This window comes from Anser anser (genome assembly GCF_964211835.1).
Source record: "Anser anser genome assembly, chromosome: 1".
In the NCBI taxonomy this organism is placed as follows: Eukaryota; Metazoa; Chordata; class Aves; order Anseriformes; family Anatidae; genus Anser; species Anser anser.
Genome location: NC_139720.1, coordinates 32,611,342 through 32,636,810, shown reverse-complemented (window position 1 = coordinate 32,636,810; position 25,469 = coordinate 32,611,342). Strand labels below are relative to the sequence as shown.

The window sequence follows — 25,469 nt, the reverse complement described above, 5'->3', positions numbered from 1 at the left end:
TTATCGGCAGGATAAATGAACCTCAATCAAATGACCCCAGATTATTTTATTTTTTTTTCTGATGAGTGGACTAGATTCCTATTAAATATGGCTATGTCAGTCTTAGTATCTGGTAATATCAATATGCCATTGTTTAATTTATTTTCTTTTCCTCCACAAGAATCTGCTAATACTGAAGTAAAGTGTAACAGGGTTTTAAGTCACGAACTGTATGTTAGACTTAAGAGTAAATGGGCTGTTGTCCACAATTCTCCCTTTTTAGGTCTTTTGATCCTCAAACTGAAACTGACATTAAGACTAAAGAGAAGAGTGTACCAGTTCTTAATTTTATCTTCTTTCTTTGTCACTTTTTAACATAATAATTTAAAATTACTGAGGGAGGTGCTGCTTCTGTGAAAACAGGGTTGTAATCCTGGCTAAGTTAATGGAAGCATTGAAGTTCATTTGCCTTTTACCAGGCAAAATAATAATAAGAGAAATAATAAAGCATTTAATATAATAGACAATTAAGATATTAAGACATTAACATCAATAACTTGATTACCACCACCCCCAGCAGTAATCCTTTATGTGGACTTTTTTATTTTCTTCATATGGGTACAAATGTATACCCAGTGCAATAGAAGATGAGGGGTTTTGGGGGGGAAAGTCAATACCAGACTGACAGAATGTTGCATGTTCCCTTTTAGATCAGTAGGTCAAACCACTTTTCATGGAAAACAGGAATTTTAGAAACAGAGAGAGATTGTTTTACATTTAACTGTTTTTATTAGACCAAGAAACGGAGGAAAGTACTGCGTTGGCCGCAGGATGAAATTTCGATCATGTAATACCGATTCATGTCCAAAGGGCAAAAAAGATTTCCGGGAGCAACAGTGCTCTGAATTTGATGGCAAACACTTTAACATCAATGGTCTTACGTCTGCTGTTCGCTGGCTTCCAAAATACAGTGGTAGTAAGTGATTATATTTTTTTTTTCAATTAACAAAATAAGAATGTTATTTTAACTAAAGTCCTAAAACAGTCAAGAAACCTGTTGGATTTTCTTTCCAGTTTCTATGAAAGATCGCTGTAAACTTTTTTGCCGAGTTTCTGGAACAACTTCCTACTATCAGCTGAAGGACAGAGTTGCTGATGGTACTCCCTGTGGAGCAGAAACCAATGACCTTTGTGTTCAAGGCTTATGCAGGGTATTTAAATCTAAACTTACTAATTATTAAAATCAATTTTAACAGATGGTTAAATAATTACTAAATAAATATACATCCAAATAACCATTACTGAAAGTATGTAAAGCAAGCTGTTTTGAATTTACTTCAGTTAATTTTAATCCCTACCAAATTAAGATCTGGAAATGGAGGCAATTAAGTGAAGAACGTAGAGTTGAATCTGAACACCCACAGTCTTTCCTCATTAAGCCTGATGTGTGAGAGGGTTAATATTGTCCACATGAGCTGAGAGAAGCTGATCCAAAATTGGTGTTAAAGGGAGTAAAGAAGCATGCTGTCTGTTTATTGCCGTCATATTTCTGCTAGCAAAGAAGTGAAAAACTAAAAAATCCGAGGGTAGATAGATCACACATTTATGGTTTCATTGCAAAATCAGGTGGAATGGACCCCTGAAGGGGATCATTTCAGCATTGTTTGCTTAATAGCAGTTAATAGAAGTGCCACAAGATTTTGTTAGAACACGCATATTATAAAAAATCAAGACTTTTTTTGTCCATCCCAGGTAGAATCATAGAATCATTAAGGTTGGAAAAGACCTTCAAGGTCATCTGGTCCAACTACCAATGTCACACACTAAACCATGTCCCTAAGCACCAGGTCCAACCTTTCCTTGAACACCCCCAGGGACGGTAGTTTTGCTGATTGCAGTGAAACTGGCTAAATTCAGGATGAGGAGAAAATGTAACCTTTTTTAGAGTATATATCAAGAGGAAAGGGGAAGTCCTGTTTATGACCATGTAAAAAAGAGAAGATTAAGTAAAGATATGTAAATGAAGTGTTTCTATCCTAGTCTACATATTTTCCTTTTCTTGTTTTGCAGTAATGACAGACTCTAATAGAATTGATGTCTATATACAAATACATACTGATTTTAGGATTCAAAGAATTTTTAATGCAAATATACCTTAAAGTTTATACTCTGTGTTGATATTTTTATACAAAGTCTTTGCACGCTGTTATGTATTCTTGTACAGTTCTTGGCATATTAAGTGTATTTGGATTATACATTCTTAGTACAACACAACTGTTGTGTTTTGCCTGTACATCACAGCACCCGAAAACATAAAAGGTTTTTCATGAATTGCCAAGGAAGACTAGATATATGCAGTGAATAAAAATGTTTTAGGGGAGTGGGAAGTTTACATTGTATGTTTTCATTGTTTTACGTTGGGCTGAATGACACGGGATTGTATTTTTTTGTAGCAAGCAGGCTGTGATCATGTTTTGAATTCCAAGGCAAGGAGAGACAAATGTGGAATCTGTGGTGGTGACAATTCTTCATGTAAGACTCTTGCAGGTACTTTCAACAGTGCTCGTTATGGTATGTTTTGCTTTTCTTTTTTTTAATCTTAATGTACGTTTCAGTATGGCTTAGAGATTGTATTGTATGTTTGAGGAAGTGGAATTTCAGTGTATGTTCTTTAGGGCCTCTGCCAACAAAAAATATCTCTGATTGTCAGTCACACGTGCCCTCTCAAAGATGCAAAAGGAAGCGCTGTCACACACTGACCCATTCAAGGGGCAAAAACCAATCTGCTCTAAGGTCAAAACAAAAGACATTAAAGAAGATATGATGAGGGCAGAAGTACTTTAAAAGGAAGAATGCTTCCTGCTGTGCACATTGTGATCTCTCTTATCTGGAAGTATCTCCTTTTGGTTGTGTAAGGAGATATCATGAGGGCTGTGGTGTGAGCAGCTGGTGAGCTTTCTTTTTCCCTATAGTGAAAGCCTGTGAAATGTGACCCTTTTCTTTCCAGAGAATATGGGCAGCAACATTTATGTTCTTTTCTCTTCATTGGCATGTAAGGAATGAGAAAGTCTTCTGGAAAACTCTGGTACTTTATATTTCTTTGATTTAATTTCTCTAATAGAGCTACCGATAGTTCTCGTATATAGTGATAGTTCCCATTCTGGGAAGTATGGAGAGACCTTCATATGTATGTAGCAGTGCAGGTCAACAGTTAGAGTGTAGAACATAAGGACAGAAGTCTCTGGATTAATATCATATTCCAAAAGGCCTCTTCATGCGGCTTCATTGGTTGAAAGAGACCACAGGCGAAGTGAAAATGACACCTGGAGAGCTGCCAAATAGGATCTTCACAGGACAAAGGAATTGCTGGTCAAAGAGGAAAGTATGCCCAGTATCCTGTTGGATTTTTTTTTCCTGGCAGAGGGCTTGTACCATGCAAAATGTACCAAAAAGCTTAAGGGTGGGCTATAAGTATCCTTCCTGTACAAATACATGTAACTTTTCTTGTGTTTGTCCTGAGATGCTGGAAGAAGACACAAACAACTATTGTTATTGGAGACTGGATTTCTGAATGTGTGGTCAAAACTCTGAAGGAAAATAATGTATGACTTTGATAACTCTGAGTAAAGGACTGTCAGTCTTTTTGTTTTCAACCACTATGAAAGATCTTTTCATTTACAAGTATCGCATGAATTATGTCACAAATACATTTAATACAAATAAGCAGTATACTGAAACTGCCATTCATTCAAATATGGTTGACATTAACACTCTATTGTTTATCAGCTTTGTGTCATCTCAGATTTATTTGCTCCGAAGTGAAATTAATTCCACAAAGTAATAAAAGTTTAGTTTACTGTATTTTTTTTAACAAAATGATTCTTCTCAAAAAAAAAAGAATCCCTATCATTTTATATTAAATAGTAAATTATGAATAATGGAAGCTCTTTTTTTCCTTTTTATAGTCTATGACATAAGGTAGTCTGATTTGAAAGCTACTGCTTCATTTGTTTTCCCATATACTTTAATTGACATAATGTAGGACTGTGTATTCTGAGGGAAAAAGCTCAGTTAGGGGTTCATACTTATATTGGGAAGATAGATGACTGAATTCACTGTGAAGAATATGATTAAACAAATTTCCCACCTTGTTACCATAGAAAGGATGGAGGGTCCTGAGTTCTTTCCGTACATTCCTTGAACAACTGCTGGATGGAGCCACTGCTGGATGTCCTTCAGTTATTGTGGACTCTCACTACGCTGTAATTCAATATGCTTTGTGTTTTGTTCTCTAAGATTCTGCCTTTATACATATTGCCATCTTGGCTTTTTTTTTTTTTGCTAAAAATACTCATTTGGATATTTCTGTGGCTTAGCTGGTCTTGCACAGGGCTTGAGAACAAAATTCAGTATGAAAAAGACAAAAAAGATCAAAAAAGGTTTTTTTATTATTTATTTTATTTTTAGGATCAGGAAAAACTTGTTTTAATATTTTGGTGGGGTTTTTATACTCAGTTGAATGATTTACATTCTGTTTGCATCTTGGAGTTATATAAAAGAACATACTGAACTATACTACTGGTTAGTAAGCTATAACATAAGGGATTATCACTCAGCTGCGCTCAGGCAGGAGTGCAGCACTGCAAACAAGAGGTGGTAGCTAGCCGGCCACCAAACTCTGTTCACGGGAGGCCTATGACATCCCCAGGCTAATGACTGAAAACACTGTCTGAGGAAGAGTCCTGAGTTAGGCATCACTCAATAAAAATGCCAGTCTGTGAACCTGGTCTTTTTCTTTTAACTGTAAATGGTCCTGTTCCGTACTGTCACAAGCCATTTTACTGAGGCCGAATTTGGGATTAGACAAAAGCAGTCAGTGGTACAGGCTCGTATTCATACAGTTATGATGATGATTGTGATGTTGTCATTAAGTGTTTAAACAGCAGTGAAACAGTCATAAGACATTCATTACAATGAAACGCTAATTTGCTTAGCTCCCAGTTTAGGAAATGGTCATCTCATTATGTGCACATAGTTGTTATGTTGTCTATTATTGCATCAGACTAGAGTATGTGATGATTTCCTGGAAAATTGTCTGTCTCACTGCCTTAGTACATGATCTGGTGTCCTGTCCTATATGCTAGGCAGTTTTATTTATAGTTTCCTCCCATATTTTTTCTTCTGTCTTCCTATTACCACAAGGTTTTCAGTGTGTGTGGTGAGGAGCTTTTTAGTGTGTTTTGGTTTTCTTCCCAGTAATTTTGGAAGATTTACCAAACATTTATCCAGAGCAAGCGGCATGCCGATTTGCAATTGCAGTGCTGCCCCCAGCTGGTAACCGTGATGGACCTGTGATTAGATGAAATGTTCATTTTAAATGCATGACATAGTTTTATTACATTAAAAGCACTGGGAAGTTAGCGAATTAAGAAATTGAAAGAGGATATTGCCATTTAATTTGCATCCCACATATGAGTCAACTAACTAAAGTTAAATTCAGTCGAGTCTTTAAAACACAGCAAAACAAGTGGCAAAGTTAGCAAAGATTATATTAATGTTTCAGATTGCATGTTTGTGTTTATTATTGTTTCCTATATTTGCCATATTCAGTTGTTCTTAGACATTGGGATCCTTTTGAATTTATAATCAGTATCTGTGAGAAACAAATTTTTCTTTTTTTTTTTAAGCTTATATGGATGTACAGATCAACAGTTCTAATACATAGATCTTTATGCATCTATTTTGATACCTCTAGGCCATAATTCTCATTGGAGGTATTATAGGAAACAATTGCTCATTATCGAAGCATTTATATTTTAGAGGGCACACACTAGGGTAACACTTTGTGTAGGAGAACGTGGATCTGGCATGGCCTGTTTACCCAATACGCCTACATCTACTGCAGCACTGCACTATTTGAGTATTTATGACTTGTTCTTTAGAGTGTTGTCATGTCTCTTGTAAGGCAGAGAAAAACTAACCCAATTGTACAGACAGGGAATGGAGGTACCTGAGTTTAAGTGATTTATTCAGATATCATTCAGAAAGTTTTGTGGTTAAACTGTGAGCAGACACCATGTTTCCTGAGTCCCACATGATATACTGGACTGCTCCTTAGAGTACTGCTAGCTCTCAAGAGATTTTTCTGAATAGGTTTAACTCATGTTATTGTCAAAGAACAGAATTCACTTTGCTGAACACAGGAATTATTTTTAACTGTCTCGAGTTATGAAAATAAATTTCAGTTCAACTGATTAAAAAAAAAAGGAAATTTAATATGCATAAAAATACTCATATTTCCTTCCTAAAAACATGAGGGTATTAAGCAGCAGTAGTTGCTGGTGCACTCTAGGTTTTTGTGAATAAAACTAGTTAAACTTATGCTCCTATCTACTAGTATTTAAGTATTTTTGTCTGCAATTAATTTGTGAATAATTGCATTGCAGGTTACAATGTTGTAGTAAAGATTCCCAAAGGAGCAACAAACATCGATATTCGGCAGCACAGCTACTCAGGGAAACCAGAAGATGACAACTACCTTGGTAAAAGCCTCCTGTGTATAACACTGATAGATAGTTTTTGCGCTTTTGCCAGAGGTCTGCTCTAAACACACAGCCAGAAGTCTTTAGAGTAAATATGTAATCATTATCATCATTTGCCTGATTCTCTCTGTAGATGTTAGTTTTAAGAAAAATGAGATGATGATAGGTTTCTAATTCCTAAATGTGTGTTCAGTTGTCAGAGAAGGAGAATTAAAGCACATTGTATAATTTTGTCAATTTTTGACTTTGTAGTGGCCATGTTAATTAAATCATCATGAGTCAACTGAAGAATAATGCAGGCATTTGTGTTTTCAAACACTGGAATCGTGTGGTTTATTTAGAGATGAAGCAGTCATCAAACATCAGTTATTTCACGTTTCTGTTTTTTTTCTGTCATGTCTGGGTATAAAGATCACATTTTAATAAATTTCTTGATAAATCTGCAAACTTGAGAGAAACAAAGAACAAGTGAACTGTACCAAGTGAATTGTACTAAAAATCTTGGTTGTCTTATTTCACAATATTTATGTTACCTCTGAAGTGCCTGAGAGTATATTGATGCATAATTTCCTTCTTTCTTTTTTTATTACCATGCTATTTGATAGACTTCAGAGCATTCAAATTTTTTTTTTCTTGCTGCCTGATTCCCTGCTGTTGCTTGTGCATCTCACAGGATACACAAACAACCCTCACTCCCTGACACATAGCATGCCTTTACTAAATATTTTACTTATTTTTACTTTGTTATTCATCTTTATTGTTATAACAATTGGTTATTATTTTTATTGTAAATGCATAATAGTTTATTTTTACTTTTAAATTTACTTTTAGTAAATGACTATTTAGTTAGCCACTTAACTAAAAATACCTCTAGCAAGTACAAGAATGTGGACTGTAAAATAGGACACAAATATGAATAATATTTGCTCTCTTCTCCAGCAGAATGTAACCAAATTTAAAAGTGATGACTGTAGTTAGCTTTTAACAGAACAAATATTATTATAGTTAAGTGTTATTGCAGAGAAAATCCATGACAACTGCTCAGGTGAAAGCTACTGATGATTGGGATTGAATTCATGAACATTTAGAAACTGTTCACTAGAACTGTAAAAACTTACACATGGACTAAAACAAAGTGCTGATGCAAAGACATTTTTAGGAATTTTGATTGATAGAACCTTTTAATCAAAATTGTTGCTTTACTTCCAGTATTCTTTTTTTTACTTACAGCGTTATCTGATATTCATGGAAATTTCATTTTGAATGGAAATTTTGTTGTAAGCATGTCAAAAAGAGAAATCAATATACAAGGAGCCATTTTTGAGTACAATGGTTCAAATAATACAATAGAACGAATTAACAGCACTGATAGAATTGAAGAAGAGTTAACCTTACAGGTGAATGTTTACTTTTTTTCATAAGCTTAAAAATTTTCTACATGGTCATTGTGTTCATTATCTTATGTCACGCTCAATTTCACTGAAAAACAGTTATCGTTTTATCTCAATTAAGGTTTTGTGTGTAGGGAATTTATACAACCCTGATGTGCGTTATTCATTCAATATCCCAATAGAAGACAGAAGTGAGCTGTTTACGTGGGATCCTTATGGACCCTGGCAGGACTGCAGCAGGATGTGCCAAGGTACTGTGAATTCTTTTGTTAGCAGATCCAAAGACCTGATGCCATTTAGGAAGGGACTAGTCTTAAGCACTCAGATTTTGTCACCTCTACTAATGAAGAAACTCAGCATTCTCAGTAAATTTTAGGCACGCATAGCATTTAAGTGCAGAATAGCTTCTGATTTTGTTTTCCTGTTTTCAGTATTTATGCAGCACAATTCTATATCCAAAATTACATTTGTGTTCCTTTCCCTTTTAGCCATAGGAGTGGTTTATAGAAAATAGTTGAATCGAGTATAATGTATCCTTAGTAAGTGGAATTGTATATCTACTAAGATGTATTAAGCTTCTCTTATCATATTTCCAGATGGTGCCTGAGGGGTTGTCTAGTATCTTTCATATCTATTTCTTCAGCTTGTTTTGGTTATCTGCTATTTGGAGTGAAGCTATTTGGGAATATAATTTTAAACTGGCGTGCTATAGGCCATTATAATGCAAAAATGGAGCCACAATATGTATGCAGTGTATATATGAAATGTACGTACTCAGATTTTTGATAAATACTTTTATACAGGAGCTAGAAATGCCTGTACTTGAGACAGAGAATGGTGAGTTTCTTTGGATTTTGAGCCAGGCTGTAGACATACTCATGTGTTAGGGAAGCAGCGCATCTGTCAACTGTGCTACTTCTCCAAACACTCTAGTTATTTTAGGTACTCCGATCAAACTTTCTCTTTTCCTGAAAGAAAGGATCATGACCTCTTAGATAATATAGTGGTGTTCAGTAATTTGGTAATTAGGAAAGCACAGATATGATGCAAATGGAATACATAGCCTGATGAGTAAATTTGTTGTACTTTGTATTAAATGTAGTTTTCTGGAGTTTCAAATCCTCATGAGACCACTGCAGTGTAGCTGGGAGATGGCAGTGGTGGTGGGCATGACCAGGACAAGTCTAATGTTTATGCAGAATCTCCTGTATAAAAAGATTAGTGCTAATGGGGTGTCTCAGTTAAATTCCTAAATGATTAATGTAATCCATTACTGTAGAAATGCTCTCTTATTTCAGCCCCTTTTTCACTTTTCTTGTTTTCAAGGTATTCGAAGAAGGAGAATGACATGCATACGTAAAAGTGATCATGTGGTAGTATCTGATCAAAGATGTGAATTTATACCTCCTGTACCAGATGTCTCAGAAGAGTGTAATACAGAATGTGAATTAAGGTACAAAGAGGTTCCTAACTGATGAAACTACTGTGGTCTTTCCTATTTTTGTTGATAGAGACTGAAACAAAGCAATTGACTGCTTTATTGTCCCTCCCACCACCTCTTCTCCTTCCCTCATTCCTCCCTTCTCATGTCTTTCCCTCCTTTCCTCAAATCTATCGATATAATGGGTTTATACTTTAGACTTACACCTTTGAAATTAAGTATAATTAATGTATTTTTTCTAATTCTTATTCATGAAGTTCAATGTCTTTTGCTAGGATTGTGAATCTGTTCTCTATATTCTGTCACACAAAAATTGTATTACTGGGTACAATATATTTTTCACCAGAATTGTACCCTCAACTGGAACTAATTTGAAACACAGACGTGTGTTTTTGCACTCCAAAAAAGCCCACACTGAAGTGTTCAGAAGATGAAGGATTAGAATTATAGCTTACATTTTTCAAAGTCTCCTGGGAGATTTAGACAAAAGGATCTTTAAATTTCAAAAGATGAGTCAAATTCTTTTATATTGTTCTGAAAATTCCAGTCATGATACAGATTTTATAGTTTTAGCCGTTGCCTAAAATTTGTATTACAATTTTAGGTACACTCTCTGAGTGCTTAATTAACAATAGTTTTACTCTTTAAAACATAGTTAGCTTTCTATAACAGTTTATCTTTGTAGGTGGCACAGTATTGGCAAAAGCGACTGCACATCAAAGTGTGGCCCAGGGTATCGGTCTATAGAAATCCACTGCATGAAGTACTCTGTTTCAAAAGGACTCACTGCTCCAGTGGATGATAGGTACTGTGCCGATCAGCAGAAACCACCAACCAGAGAGCCTTGTCATGGTGACTGTATGTTGACAAGTTGGCACTACACAGAATGGTCAGAGGTAAAAGTTCAAGACCTTATAATTGTTGCATTATAGTTCTAGTTAGTGTTCATAACAAATCTTAATTTCTATATATTTTTTCAGTTTAAATAGCTAAAAGAAAATAATAATTGACAAATCCATTGTTGTTGGAGGAGCTAATATCAATCTCTCTATTTTGGTAACTGCTGGATGTAATTCCTTGTATGTTTATAAGAAACTGTAGCTGTCTATAATAGTTCCCAGCTTGTATTTGGACGTCAGCAGAGAAGATCTGGGGGTTAAAAGTATGTGTTTTATTTGAAGTTTTAATAATTTAGTTCTGTATGGATTGGAGTAAAAAAGTTCAGCTTTCATCTTCATAAATGAGTTTTATCTTGGAACTGCTAAACAAGGTGCCAAATTTATCTCAAGTTGACATAGTAACAGTCTGTAACTTAGATGTAGGATACATCTGTCTAACATAATCTTTAATGTCTCACATTTAAGACCGACAGTGCATTTTGACCTGCATTTATCATGCTGTGTTTCCTGTTTCATAAAATCTTCTGAACACTGTAGTGTTCCAGGAGCTGTGAAAGAGGTGTCAGAACCAGAGAAGCTTTCTGTTTGAACAACTTGGGTCGTCATCTTCCTGACAGAGAATGCCAAGAACTTCCACGAGTTGTAACACAGAGTTGCAATGAATTCTTATGTCCAAGCTGGTCTGTTAGTGAGTGGAGTGAGGTAACGAACCATGTAAAACTTATTACTCCTTTGGGCCTGGTCATTGATATTAAAATAAGCTGTTTTGAGTGTTTGTTTTTTGTTTTGGTTATTTTCCAAAGTAAAAGCTCTTTAATCCTAGGACTGTGTTGATACATATCTCAGATGTACAATGGCGTGAAAACTTCTGAAAAGCACACCTGTAATTAATTTCTTCTCTGAAATTTTGTTACATTAATATGAGATAATACAACTACTTAATCTTTTTAGTCATACATATACCTTCATTTTTTTCTGAAGCAAAGAGAATTATCCCACCAAATGAAAAACAGAATTATATCCATTTTATTACAGTTTTTATGTATATAATACAATGATTGATAGTTTAGACATGTTCCCTGTGATATGTGCACTCACATTTTAACTATTTTTTGTTCTGATGGAAATAAGTGAGCTGTACATTGTTTTGTATTGTATAGCTTTGGAAACTTAGTGTTATGTATTTGCACTGATATTTACAAGAAATACAGAGTTAACAAAATAACTAGTTTTGTTGCATGATGAACACTTATGAAATATTTTTATCATTTATGTGACCTTTAAAATCCAACAGATTACTACAAGAAAGTGAAGCAATTAATAGAGATTCATGTCTTTACAAACAGATGACTAATATTATTTTACAGTGCCCTGTGACATGTGGCAAAGGAATGAAACATCGGCAAGTATGGTGTCAACTTAATGATGAACAACTGAGAGATGACTTCTGTAATCCAAACGATAGACCAGGTTCAGTAACACCATGTGAACTTCATGAATGCGCATCTTGGCAAGTAGGGCCTTGGGGATCAGTGAGTACATCAGGATTCCTGGCTTTTGTCTTGTATTTCAGACTATGAGTGATCACAAAACAACACCATTTAAATATTTTAATTGGACCTTAAGCAGCTACTTGAAGGTGAATTGGTTCGCACATTTGTTTGTTCCTATTGACTATCTAACCTGTAATTTAGAAACACCCTTATGTAAGTTAGGTGCCTAAAACAGACCCTGACTCTGAGCCTTAATATCAAAAATCGCCAATGCTATTTCACATGAATGTATTTAATTTCCAAAATAATGAAAATGTAGATAGCAAAGCATTCAAATGAATGAGACAGGTAAAAGACCAGATATTTATAGGTGTGTCAGCATATTTAAGTGATAGCTTTAATTAAGACCATAGAATTATATATGCTAATAATAGCAGACAAAAAGATTTAGTATTTGTTTCCTTCGTTTTGATCTTCAATGATGAAAGAGTTTCTATGTCTTAATGTGAGAGTGCTGTTCCTTTGTCTAATGATGCTTATGTATAGCAGAGGGGCTTCAAAATTCCAGAAAAAGTTGAATTAATTTTTGAAGGAAGCTTTTGTCACCAAATAGATGAGCATTAATTAAAAAATAATAAGGTACTTAATGCTGTGGAGCTTTCTCATGTCATATTTGTTCATGTTAGAGATAACCATGCTGTTGTCTAACATAGAATCATAGAACCAAAGAATCATAGGTTGGAAGGGACCTTAAAGATCATCCAGTTCCAACCCCCCTGCCATGGGCAGGGACACCACCCACCAGACCAGGTTGCACAGGACCTTGTCCAACCTGATCTTGAACACCTCCAGGGATGGGGCATCCACAGCTTCCCTGGGAAACCTATTCCAGTGTTTCACCACCCTCATAATGAAGAATTTCCTCCTTATATCTGATCTAAATCTACCCTCTTTCAGTTTAAAACCATTCGCCTTTGTCCTGTCATTATCTGACTGAGCAAAAAGTTGCTTTCCATCTTTATGCATCTCCATAAGCCCCTTTTAAGTATTGAAAAGCTGCAGTAAGGTCACCCCAGAGACTTCTTCAGGCTGAACATCCCCAGCTCTTTCAGCCTTTCTTTATAATGTTGAATTCCTTTTGGGTAATCTTCTGGTTATAGGATGCTGGCATCCTGGCTCCCTACAAGCTCAATGCAAAAATGAAAGAGGAAATTAAATTTCTTTAATTTCTTAAAAATTAACCCACCCCGCCTTACCCCAGTTTTTATTACTGAGCATGATGTTTTATGGTATGGATAATCCCTTTGGTCAATTTGGGTCAGCTGTCATAGCTGCATCCTTTCCCAGTCTGTTGCCCACCTCCAGTATACTAGAGGGGGCAGAGTGGGAAAAAAAAAGGACACTGTGCAAGCACTGTTGGGCAATAACCAAAATTTGGTTTGTTATACTATTTTAGCACCAAATGGTCTGCTGTGAAGAAAGTTAACTGCATCCCAGCCAGACTCAGTTCGCATTCCTATTCCTATTCTATGCTAGAGAGAGTTTTAAAATATAAAAATTGTAGTTAAAAAATTAATTTGGATTAAACATAGTGCTATTTCAAGTGTGTGAAATTATTAACAGTGTACTGTAACATGTGGACGTGGATACCAAATGCGTGCAGTCAAATGTGTTACTGGGACTTACAGAGTTATTTTGGATGATGACAGAGAATGTAATGCTGCTACTCGTCCTAGAGATAACCAAGTAAGTTAAAAACACTTTTCAGTCGGTTGTGCATTTTAGTTAAAATAATTTAAAAATGAATGTGGTCTAGTGACTTTTTGGTGAAACTTGCAAGAAACAATTTCTAGGATGAGGAAAAAAAAAACTGAAACTGTCTGGTCTTTTTCTATGCTTCAAATTTGGCCTTGGTAATTAAATAAAAGTAATAAGGAGATCGGAGATTTGAAAATTTGGCATATATTGACGGGGTCAAAGACCTTTTGTTACTTGTAAATAAAAATCTTTGAAGACCCTAACATAGAACAATGTAAGGTTGATGGCTTGTCGTGATGTTTAGTAATCGCACCTAACAGGCTTGATACTCTACTCTAGAATTCTGTTTGTTCTTAAAAGAAAGTCATGGTTACTTGAGGAAAGCTTTGATGGTGGCAGTAATGCTAATTTGAAACAGTATAGACTTGAATTATATATAGTTCAGTATGGTATTAATATGGTTCTCTACATTTCCTCCCCATCCCTGTTTGCTTACTTTTTCACTTCTTTTAATTTAAATCTATTGTTTTTTAGAAGAAATGTCTTTAATACAGTCAATGGGTTTACCTCTAACTGAAACCAATTATTGTCTAACATGCTATGGATTAATATGTTGATCTGGCTACCAGATTGATTCTTCACATTTATATCCAGTTAGGCTGGTAACCACTTACCTCTCTGAGGGCAAGCTCTGATTCTGATCTGTTTTTTAAGAATAAAAACCATAGGGTATTGTGGTCCAGAATAACCTGGTCACAAGTCACCAGCCCTGTGAGGGCTTCTTGAATAAGTTTTCAAATTATAAAAGCCAAACAGATTAAGTACAGATTAATTTCCACTCCACTCTAAATTGGTTGGAGTATGCTTCTTATTTTGAACTGTGGTACCTGTTTATCTGTTGGCTGAAACTGAAGAATTTCCTGGTTTTGGTAACTGAAGGTATAAAGTGGCACAGCCACTTTCTTCATTCAGTTCTGTACCGCAGGAAACAGAACAGTCATGTTCATGCCCCTTGTCTCCAGCAAATTACCTGTATAGTTCTTTCTCAAAGCACAAATATTACCAGTTATCATAACTCATACAGCGTTAACATTAAATAGTCTTTGCCTCTCAATTTGAAATAAAACAATTTAATAAAAAGCTTTGATTATAATGCCAGAGGAAAGTAAAAGATGACATTTACTATTTAATTAATGCTGACTTATTGGAATAGTAGCATCTATCTGTTTGTATGAGCCATCTGCTTTATATTTGTTTTTTCCAAATCTCATACTTTGAAAGCTTTGTTTGTTTATTTATTTATTTATTTATTAATCACCCCCACAGGAATGTGAATTGCCCGCTTGTCCAGAAACTACAAAATTATGGACTACATCGCTTCCTCTAATCCATGTGGGGAAGGTGACCCAATGGAGATATGGATCATGGACTCCGGTATGTAATGTAAAAGTGATCACAGCTGCCAGAGCAGTCTTCCCTTCTGTCACCCATTTTCCATAAAGGTGTCATTAGTATATCTTTCAGACTGAAATCTCCTTGAGACGATCTTTAAAGAAATTCTTTTTTTTTTTTTTTTTTTTTTAAGAACCTGTTTCTTTAGAAGGAGGTAGACACTCCCAGCAAATTCTGTGTGTTTCAAATCTAGCTAGGGAAAGTAAAGGAAAAAAAAAGGATTTGGGGGATGGGAGTTCTGAGTGGAACAGCTTTGATATGATTGAGAGTGTTCGAGGAAGTGTGTTTCAAAACAGTTTTGATCATTGTCTGAACATGGAGAACATCTTTCATTTTCATAAAATATGATTTAAATCTTGTATGTGAATAGCAATATTAAATAGTTTGGGTCTTTAAAGATCCAATTTCATATAACTCGTAAAATAAGTGTTACACAACAAACTAATTTATACACAAACTCTATTTAATCAAAGAGTGTTTGATTTTTGATTTTCATACTAATGAAAATTAGTTTTATTTGACAGAGATATGAAAATTTAGAATCATCTGTAAAAATGTAGGTGTTTGTTAATCCCTTGAGGTTCTTAATCAAGAATATAGCATTTTTATCTTTGCACAAACTGTTCTAACAAAATAGTAGTAAAGAGTGCATAGACTGGGGCTACTCAGAAGCTGTTTACTAAATCCCCCTGCAACTGTTCATCTATAATAGCATCAGAAGGGGCTCAATTTAATATGCTGATATGAACTAAAATGGCAAATGAATTGTGAATATCATTTTTTATTATTATCAGTTGATGTAAATATTGCATCACTGTGAAATAACTAAAACGTTCTGGAAGCTGCTCTCTATAATGTGTCTGGTTCTGGTTCTGCTCTCTAATGTGTCTGTGTATGGTTCCATATTATAGTTGAAATGCTACCTGTTAGATATGCTGAATTACTTTCCAAGAATGAAGGCTATGCACTTTAGTTCCAAGCCAACAGGAATTCTTAAGGCCTACAACATCCAGCAATATTTTGCTTTCCTTCTTGAGTGCATGGCTCTATACTTGTATATTGATTTGAGATAAAATCTGTTTCTCAGTGTTTAATTCTAAAGTTAAGCTGATACTAAGCTGTGTTAGCATTTTTGATGCTTGCATGATCTTTTTTTGGCCTCATAAAGTGTGGTGAAAATGGATTGTTCTCTGACAGTGCTCTGCATCCTGTGGGAAAGGTGATCGTGCTCGCTATGTAAGCTGTAGAGATGCTCATGGAGGAATAGCAGATGAATCTTTCTGTGCTCATTTACCACGACCAGCTGAAGTTTCAAGTTGCTTTAGCCCATGTGGAGAGTGGCAAGTTGGAAACTGGTCCCCTGTAAGTATTGCTTGGAGTGTTTTTTTTCATGTTTCTAGTTAGAAATTGGGACTTCATATTCTGTACATGTATTATTGAGTTTGCATCCTTTGAAACAGTGAAGTATGTTTCTTATTGTCAAAAGTAAATAGAAATGTCTTTGGTTATTAGTTACCAATGTTCTATCACAAATATTGGGTTAATTTTTGGTCAGTGTACAGTTACGTGTGATAGTGGAACAGTAACAAGACAAGTTATCTGTGTCAACTATCATCAACAAATCAACGAGAATTACTGTGATCCTGAAGGCCGTCCCTCTAAAGAACGAGAATGTAACATGCCACCATGTCCACCAGTTTACCATCATACTCCAAGAATACATGACCGTCCAAGTAATTTTCCAGAAATAGGTTACCTTCCAATACACCATCCGCAAGACAATACAAACCAGTGGAACCATCCTTCTGTAGGAGGATATCAATGGAGAACTGGACCCTGGGGAGCAGTAAGATTTTTTTTTAATATGTATATTGATTTGTTATCTCACTTTTGTGTAAACATTTCTAAAAATGTTATTGCAGTACGGGTTTGGTCAAAAGAAAAATACATTTATTTTTTAAAAAGTACTATTATGAAAAATACATTCGATCTGAAACATAATTTTTGTGCAATTTCAACTTTAAAATACTTCAACATGTTAATTTTTATTTGCAAATTTCCAGTTTGGAATGTTAACATTTTTTATTTTTTTTAAGTTTTAACCAACGTTATACATTTTTCTGATTATGCAATGGTGATATATATCTTTACATGTTTTGGTAGTGCTCTAGTACTTGTGCAGGTGGATTTCACCGTCGGGTTGTAGTATGTCAAGACGAGGAAGGAAGAAGCGCTAGTTACTGTGACGAGGCAACAAAACCTCCAGAGTCAAGACACTGTGATTCTGGACCCTGCCCACGATGGAACTATGGGAACTGGGGAGAAGTAAGATCATTTCACTTTCAAGTGGAAACGTTATTTACATAAGCTTAGATATAGCTTAGATATAATAATTTGAATGTGAATGAAAACATTTTTTTTACTTATTTAAAAATAATGAGTTTCAACCTGTTTATCTAAAATTTGTTCTTTGATGAAATACAGAACTCTAGCATAACTATGGGTAGTGTAAATATACATCTAAAATATGTAGGTATTGTGTGATGCTAAAGGTGTACAAAATAATTGGAAATACATTATCGTATTTTTAAAAAATACTATAGTGATAACTTCAGAAATTCTAGTTTTATTAACACATGGCTGGTATTTCTCAATCCATTAAGTCATTAAGTACTTGCTGTAAAAGCTTATAATTGAATGTTGTAGTAGTATATTGAATCTTTAAACAGACAGAATTATTTTCCTTTACAAAAAGATGAATCATATGAGGAAAAACCACAATGTAATAGCTAGCCTCAGAAAAAAAAAGTGAGCACAAGAAGCTTAAAAGAAAGGCTTTTACTTCAAATTCCATAGGCACTGACTGGAATACCTGCAAGCAGGTATACTTATTATGTGTATGAAAAAATGAAAAAAAAAAACAACCCTCCCACCCCCCACCCCCCCGCAAAAAAAAAAAAAAAAAACAAAAAAAACCAACCAACCAACTAACAACAACATAAAAGAACTTCCCCCTCCCTTGATTGTTGTAACAGATGAAAGGTATGAAGATAAGATGGTGCATCTAAAAAGTGTGCCAGGGTTAGAATGTTTTAATGCAATGTTATACGTTGTTGGGCAAAGAACGGTTTCTCCATTCTATGTATTGTCATTTTTGACCATGCGTTCCTGATCAAACGCTACAGAAGGAGTTAGAAATGTTTTGTCTGACATTCATTCTGCTATAACCTCTTACGGTTCCTACCCTCTTCTCTTACTCTTGATACATCAATATCTAGATTTGAGAAAAGAAGAAAAATTGGGTGAATTTTTATGTATTTATTTATTTTCTATTTTGGTCAAATCTAGTTGTTTTGTTCTCAAGTCCAGTCTCAGTGTCATGTTTTTTCATGTTTATTCTCACAAATAGTTATTTTTCCTTGAAAGAGTAGATTTTCTGTAACTGAAACTTTTTGTATTTTTTATAGTTTGGTAAATTATAAAAATGTAGCTTTGTAAATGTTTTGGTGAGAGAATAATTTTCTTATTATATGAAATTAGAGTGTAAGTTCTTATTCTTGAGTTGAGCACCCAGGGAACATGAAAGTAGACATGGTAGATAATAACATGCATCGATTATTGCTATATTGCTTTACATCAATAGTTTTTGATGACCCTTAACAAAAAATCTGTCTATAAAATTTTATGTTTTAGTGTACTCAAACGTGTGGAGATGGAATAAAGACAAGACTGGTGATTTGTCAGCTTCCTACTGGCCAAATGTTGGGTGATCAAAACTGTGAAATTCTAGACAAGCCACCTAATATGGCACAATGTAATGTGCATTCTTGCCCTGGTGATGTTTCATGGCATCGGGGACCATGGAAATCGGTACGATAGCATTCACTAATATTTTTCGCTCTTTGTTCTTTCTGTCACTCTATTTCCCCTTGCCTTTTAAAAATTATATTATTATTTTATTTGATAACAGTGAAATAATAATGCATGTGGAAATATAGTTGCTGTATTTTTATTAAGCAATTGCTTCTGCTGTCATTGAATTAAATGGGAAATAGCCATTTATTTCAGTGGGAACAGTATTGTGCTCTGTAAAACATCATAGAGAATATTCTGAAATTTACCAGAAATCATTATAGCTAATAGTGATGCCTATTAGGTTGTTCTATTTTGAAGGATTATGATTTGATCTGTGTTTTAATTTAAAAGTATATGCTGTAATTTATACTGTAGCATTATCTACATATTTATATTTGTAAAAAAAAAATCAAAAAAGGCTTTCTAGCGCATAACTTTTCACTAATAGAATATTTAAATATAAGCTATCTCACACATGTATATTACACTCTGTCATCAAACAACATATTACTCCATATTACGTGTACATTTGTGTATAAAGGTTTATATTTGTGGTTTTAAAACAGTGACTAATTAAAGTTGTCTGTGTATAATTATGTATGTAACTATAATATGTTTTTGTCTATATGTCACTGTCTATTAATGTATAAAAATGACCACAGTAATTACCATTAATCTTTAAAATTGCCACTAGCAGATAATTAACATGGAGAAGTAATCATAGTATACTCTACAATAGAGAGTACATTATATTTCCCAAGCTATGAATTTGACAACAATATTTATTAGTTATTGTGCTCAATTTTAAAGAGATTAATGGCAATCAAAGGAGGTTGGATCCAGTTCTGGTTCCGTTAGAAATCAGTTCAAAACCTGTCATTAACATCACTGGGAGACGGACTAGGATAACAGTTCTGTACACTTATTTAAAATATATATATAATTTGGTTCTTTGAATTATCATGGAGACATTAAAAAAATATTATCCAATTTCAGCTTTAAAAAATTGATTAGTTTATATAATCTAATTTATTGCAAATACATTTTAAAATGAATGTTTGAATTAATAATTTACCACAGTTATCTTTCTTCCACTGTGCAAACAGTTTTGGTTTTGTGTTTAACAGACACCAGAGTTTCATCTTTAGCCGTTATTCAAAAAATTAGTGGTGACTTACTAATACTTTATTAATATATTACTTCAGGTGCTGAGGAGGCAAACAGGGCATTTGGCACATCGTTGCCTTTGCATTAATAGCTTACCTATAAGTTATTGCAATGTGTTGTAAGTGGCATATATGGCTTAGCTTTGCAAAGATTTTCTGGTTGTTTTATATCACAGTTAAAGCCAATGTAATCTTTCAAAAACTAAGTTTAGAATGGAATATTACCAAGGAGAGAGTTTGTGGCTTCTGTTTTATATGCGATTGCAAGTTCTGCAGGTATTCAGTAATAACTTTAATTTCATGAGAAATTTCATCTGTGACGTGGTGTTGAGCAGAAACCAACCAAGTAGGTTCAGGAAATAAAAGTAGGCTCGCATACTAAATACGGTGTCACTTTTCAGTAGTTTAGCTAGTCTGAACACTGCCAACACACAACCTTCAGTTAATTTTTGTCGCTGTTTAAATAGAACAAACTTTCTTCATTGAGGACAACTACTATAAAGTAGTAGAAGCTTTAGTCACATAAACACTGATGTACCTTAGCACAACTGGCTCTGTTTAGTCTTCACCTATGGGTGGCTGACCAGCTATGTGACAGTCTGGCCTTAGATGATGGCTCTGCCTGTCCCATGCCTTCCTGGAGTACAGTGTGCTCTCATATAGGGTGCTCTTAATGGTACATTAACATAAATGCTGTGCATTTAGATGTAGTTTTGTCTAAACCATGACTGAACTAAAAGCTTTAGCTTACTGATTATTTCAGCTTTTACAAAGCCTGATAGTTTCCTTTTGATTTTTGTGTTCAAGCAGAAATGGATTCACAAAAAGCTCAATATTAGCAAAGACTAATCCAGAATCCTTAGAGTGCAGAACCTGAGCCATAACATTGAAAGACTGTTCTCGTTAATCAGTTTTCAGTGTCTTTTATGTGGAAGTGCGAACCTCCGATGGTGCTTGCCCTCTGTTTAGAACATAACTAAAATTACACTGATCATTTTAATGATGAATTTTGGTTAGACTTTTGAAGAAGTTTAAGGTTCAAATCACTGAAAGTTGGCCATGTGCACTGCAGTAGCTGTCCACTGTTCTCTCTTGAAATCTAATCAATTACGTGGGGAAGTACCAGGTATTTGACCTTTGTTAGTCTTTGAATTGCTTCAGACCACGATGAGCAGGCATCTAGTGATTTGTAATGCCTGGCTGCTTGAGCTTGTCCAGTTCTGCAAAGGAAAGGAAACTGATTAAAATGACTCAGAATAAACTCTTCAAAATAATGTTTAATCTGTCTTCTGAAGTACCCATTTCCTTATCTGAGTTTAATCATATCATGCGAAGATAAGGGAGTCAGGCAAGAGCATTTCCAATGTCTGCTCTGGACAGAAAGGCTTTTACTATGTCCAGTACAGACTTGTAAACCATTTATTGTAGGGCTTTTTTAACAGTAAATATTGAGAATTAAAATTGTGCAATAGAAATAATGATCCCAGATGCATAAATTTGTGTGACTACCTTGTATTTCAAAAGAAGCAGCTTCTGACCACTTCAGATAATTAGCTAATTATTGATTAACTAATTCCATACTATTGATGTAATAAATCTTACAAAGGCTGCTGGTTAGAGCAGATACAGAACGACAAGGTGAGGTTTGCAGCACGTTAATGTACAGTATCTTTCCCCCTTCAGTGCAAGCTGGGTACTTCTATTTTAGGATAATAAGCTTGCTTATACTTAGGGATAGCTCTAACTCAGACGCAAGAAAATTTACTACCATGTGGAAAAGAATGTTAGTTCAGTTAGTTCAGGTCTGTTCCAAAAATCAGCAGTAAAAATGTTTTTGGTTCTTCATCTTGATATTCTAGGCTGATACTTTGTACGGATATTTTTAGAGTTGTGAACTACCATTAACAGTACAGCATGAGAGAAGTAGTAAATTACTTATGGCTGAAGTCTAAATTAATGAGTCATTATCTAATTAATTTTAATCGGATTCAGAAACTTTGATTGTTTGAATTCCCGAAACTTTATTCAGTCCAGAATTTTCATATTCATGCTATCCAAGCCAGAGAAGCACTCTGCAGTTTTACAGATGGCTAAGAAACACAGCCTTTTGCTTGTAAGTTGAATTCATTTGACCTGGAGGTCACTGAGAGACTCTGGCAATGATCTTTTTATCTTTAGCTTACTTTTTCTGCCCTGTTATTTTTTAGCAGGAACTGAATTCTGCTCTTCTTTTGTTCAGCCTTTGTATCAAATTCCAGAAAAAATGGAGTGTGTTTACACCGTCCCTGCATCCTGAGGGACTTTGGATGATTGCCTTGTTTGTAAAGAACATTGGTGTCAACTCCTAATGTAAATGAGGTTGATAAAATATTGTATGAACATTCCTGAGTTCAAATGTTTTAAGATAATGTTTTAGCCTGATTGTTTTGTATCTCAGTACACTACCTCATTTTTGATCCATGAAAATTATGATACATATATATTTTGATGTGTACATATCTATAATGAGTTTATAAGTTATTATTTACTTCAGGTAAATACATTCTTTGCTTACTTTAATGGAGTTGCACCACCAGTAAATCTGGCCTGTGTGTCTTGGGTATTTTTCTTTTAGGCTACTCTGGTTTCATTGGTGAAGGGATTGAGGCAATGATCCAAAACTACATGAAATAATGAATAAATTACAAGCTACAAAGTATGGAAACCATATGTCACGTTATATAATGTCAAGAAAAATTCCATAGCATTCTGACAGCTGGCTGAGAGTACTTTGTTCTAATACAGATTTTTATTGTATTCCTTCCTACTTTCCACAGTGCATTGTTGGGTTTTTGGTTTTAGTCCATGCGGTAAGACTTGAGGGTTTTTGTATTAATTTTCATCGTAGTGGGTCAGGTTTTCTGACCTTAATGTCAATAAGTTATTTTTTACCCCAAGCATGAAAAGGGAGAGTATAACAAATTTACCAAGATACCATAAAATTTTAAAACTGAACTGTAGTGACTAGATTTAACAAATTTCTCCTAGAAGTGCTTTAGGATAATGTGACTTTACTTAGTTCAAGAATATGGTTATTTTATTTTACTTTACTTTACTTTATTTTACTTCATTTCATTTCATTTCATTGAACAGCATCTCCCATATCTACATGCTTTAGTACTCTTAGCCAAGCTATTGTCTCTTACCTGACAAAAAGTTATGTGGGAATATAATCGAATCAACAGTTAATCAGTTCAATGGTTATGCTTAGATACACCAAACCTACGGTGCACATGGTCTTCTAAAGCTTTTGTGGATACCAGTAATGTAAAGTAGGTATACTAGAGAAAAAAAATACTATTTTTAGCATATAGTACACAATAATATTAAATGTAATTTTCTTATGAATCCAGTAATTGACGTATTTATCACACTCTAGTTTTCCGAGACTAAGGACATAGAAAGTGCTGACTGGTAGCTGATAGATTGACCCACTCTGCTGCAGAAGGTGCCTGTTACAGCAGGTTTAAGGACTCCCCAGCTGTAAGCTGTCTGTAAACTGGAAGCTGTTCACCTGCCAGGTGAAGTGCAGTACTTGGCTGGGAAAGAGTTTGACGCAGTAGCAAGTTAAGAGATTTCTGGTGCCAAAGCACTGACCTGGTACCCAAGCAAAATGTGTAATGTGAACATACTTTTTGTTTTACTCTTCCTTCTGCTGTTCAGTAACTGATGACTTGTTTGAACAATTTGTCCTGAAACTTTGCCATATACCAGTTGTGCAGTCAAATTGTAATTGGAGGATTATTTTCTTATTTAAAGTTTTAAAAAATATTTTCTGTAATTAAAGGGACCTTAAATTAAAAGTGGATAAACAAAACTTTCCTAGGAGTATTGCTTTTGCAGAGTGCTTTTACACCTGTTCAAACTATTAAAATAACGAAACACTGACAACAAGCTAGTCAGCTCAATTATTCTTTGTTTTTAGTTAAGAAACTGAGTGTCACAAACAAGTGTTTCACTAACAGTTCAAATTACATTGAAAAAGTCCCGGGGGGGGAGGGGAAATACAGTTTAGGAATATTAGGTTGTTGTTGTTTTCAGAGTTCTTTCAGAACAATATAAATCTGGTTGTGCTGTGTCTTTATGGTCAGTGTTACAGGTAATGTTTGACCCTTACAGAAAATGATTATATTGTGTTTGTGTGAACTGTTGATAAAATAAGGATTTTTTTCCTTAATCTTATAGTTTTTACATAATTTTGAAAGTATTATTTGTGATTTCATATAAATTTAGGCATAAAAAGAGTGGATCAGCTCATCTTCTAAGTTAGCTTTAAGTGTCAGAAATTCTTATGAACTGCCCTTCAGACACATACCGTAATAGTCTTCAAAGTAGCTGTTCTTCTAGTTTTTCAGTTTTCTCTTGAGTTATTTGCTTCAGAAGAATTTCTGTTTAATTCTGTCTTTGCAGTAGTGGAAGAAGTCTATTATTACTTTTAAGAGTATAAATTATTTTTTTTTAAATTGACATCCCAGTTCCTTTCCAGTGATGTTATTGCCAGGCAGCCTATCAATCTCTGCAGGAGCAGAAACAGCCTAAACATGCATAAGTAAATATTTATTTGTTTTCATTTTAATGCAAAAAAAAAAAATAATGCTGTGTATGATAAGTGCCTTCATTCATTTTTTCTAATGTGTAAAAAGTATTTATATCTTTAAAGATAATCTTTTATATTAAAAGGGAATTCAGGATCCGTGAACTTGGTTTTCAAAACCAGCTTCAGTCTTATACCTCTACTTCTGCTGCTGCCTAATGTCGAACTTCAGAATACCTCATTACCAGTACAGCACGTTTATTTAATATCCCACTGGCTGAAATCTTAATGTTAGCATATGCTATTCATTTTTAAAAATTCTGGAAATGGGGAGTGCCTTTTCAGAGATAACTGATAACATATGTCACTACCCAAATAATGTCATGAAACAGGCTTGGGACAGTGAATTTCATTTAGGGTAATTCTGATAAAAATGAAAGAAAATACTTGTTTTCAAAATTCAAAAGCAAATATTTATGTGTACTGTTCATCAACTTTAGAGCACATTTCTCCATTTTGGTGCTATGTTACCTGTATAGCTTGAAATAATAAATAAGTTATAATGTATGTCTGATAATTTAATTTAATGACTGTGACTTGTGTCTGTGAAATACAATTGCATTTTAACCCTTCTTTTTGATGCATGTTGTGTGGCTTTGTGCTTATACTTAATGTGTCTTTTATTAACGAATGCTAATGTTTAAAGTCCTTAGGAAAAAAAAAAAGAAAAAAGAAAGGAATTAACTACTTTTGCTGAAAGTGCTTTTTTAGCATCGAATAATCTTTGTGTTGCACTGAACTTATGATATTTTAATGACATTGTTTTCATGGAGTAAGCACCTTTAAAATTTCCCTCTGTAAAAGATTAAAGGTTGCTGTTCCATAGAATTTGTAAAGGATCTTATACTTGAACAACAAGA

General features: G+C 34.4%; 1 protein-coding gene across 3 annotated transcripts in view; it reads left to right on the top strand.

The window, feature by feature from the left end:
* ADAMTS20 (ADAM metallopeptidase with thrombospondin type 1 motif 20) overlaps positions 1-25,469 on the top strand; it is a 97,014-nt gene that overhangs the window by 43,153 nt on the left and 28,392 nt on the right. For 2 of the 3 annotated variants that reach the window (XM_083820179.1, XM_083820177.1), the window contains 16 exons: positions 774-955; positions 1,054-1,190; positions 2,433-2,550; positions 6,426-6,521; positions 7,752-7,918; positions 8,034-8,163; positions 9,239-9,365; positions 10,039-10,249; positions 10,790-10,954; positions 11,620-11,784; positions 13,369-13,491; positions 14,830-14,937; positions 16,153-16,317; positions 16,511-16,801; positions 17,119-17,280; positions 18,649-18,825. In XM_083820179.1, the coding sequence (XP_083676305.1) occupies positions 774-955; positions 1,054-1,190; positions 2,433-2,550; positions 6,426-6,521; positions 7,752-7,918; positions 8,034-8,163; positions 9,239-9,365; positions 10,039-10,249; positions 10,790-10,954; positions 11,620-11,784; positions 13,369-13,491; positions 14,830-14,937; positions 16,153-16,317; positions 16,511-16,801; positions 17,119-17,280; positions 18,649-18,825 (2,524 nt within the window). The remainder of the gene's footprint in view (positions 1-773; positions 956-1,053; positions 1,191-2,432; positions 2,551-6,425; positions 6,522-7,751; positions 7,919-8,033; positions 8,164-9,238; positions 9,366-10,038; positions 10,250-10,789; positions 10,955-11,619; positions 11,785-13,368; positions 13,492-14,829; positions 14,938-16,152; positions 16,318-16,510; positions 16,802-17,118; positions 17,281-18,648; positions 18,826-25,469) is intronic. The other variant, XM_083820178.1, reaches the window with a different exon arrangement.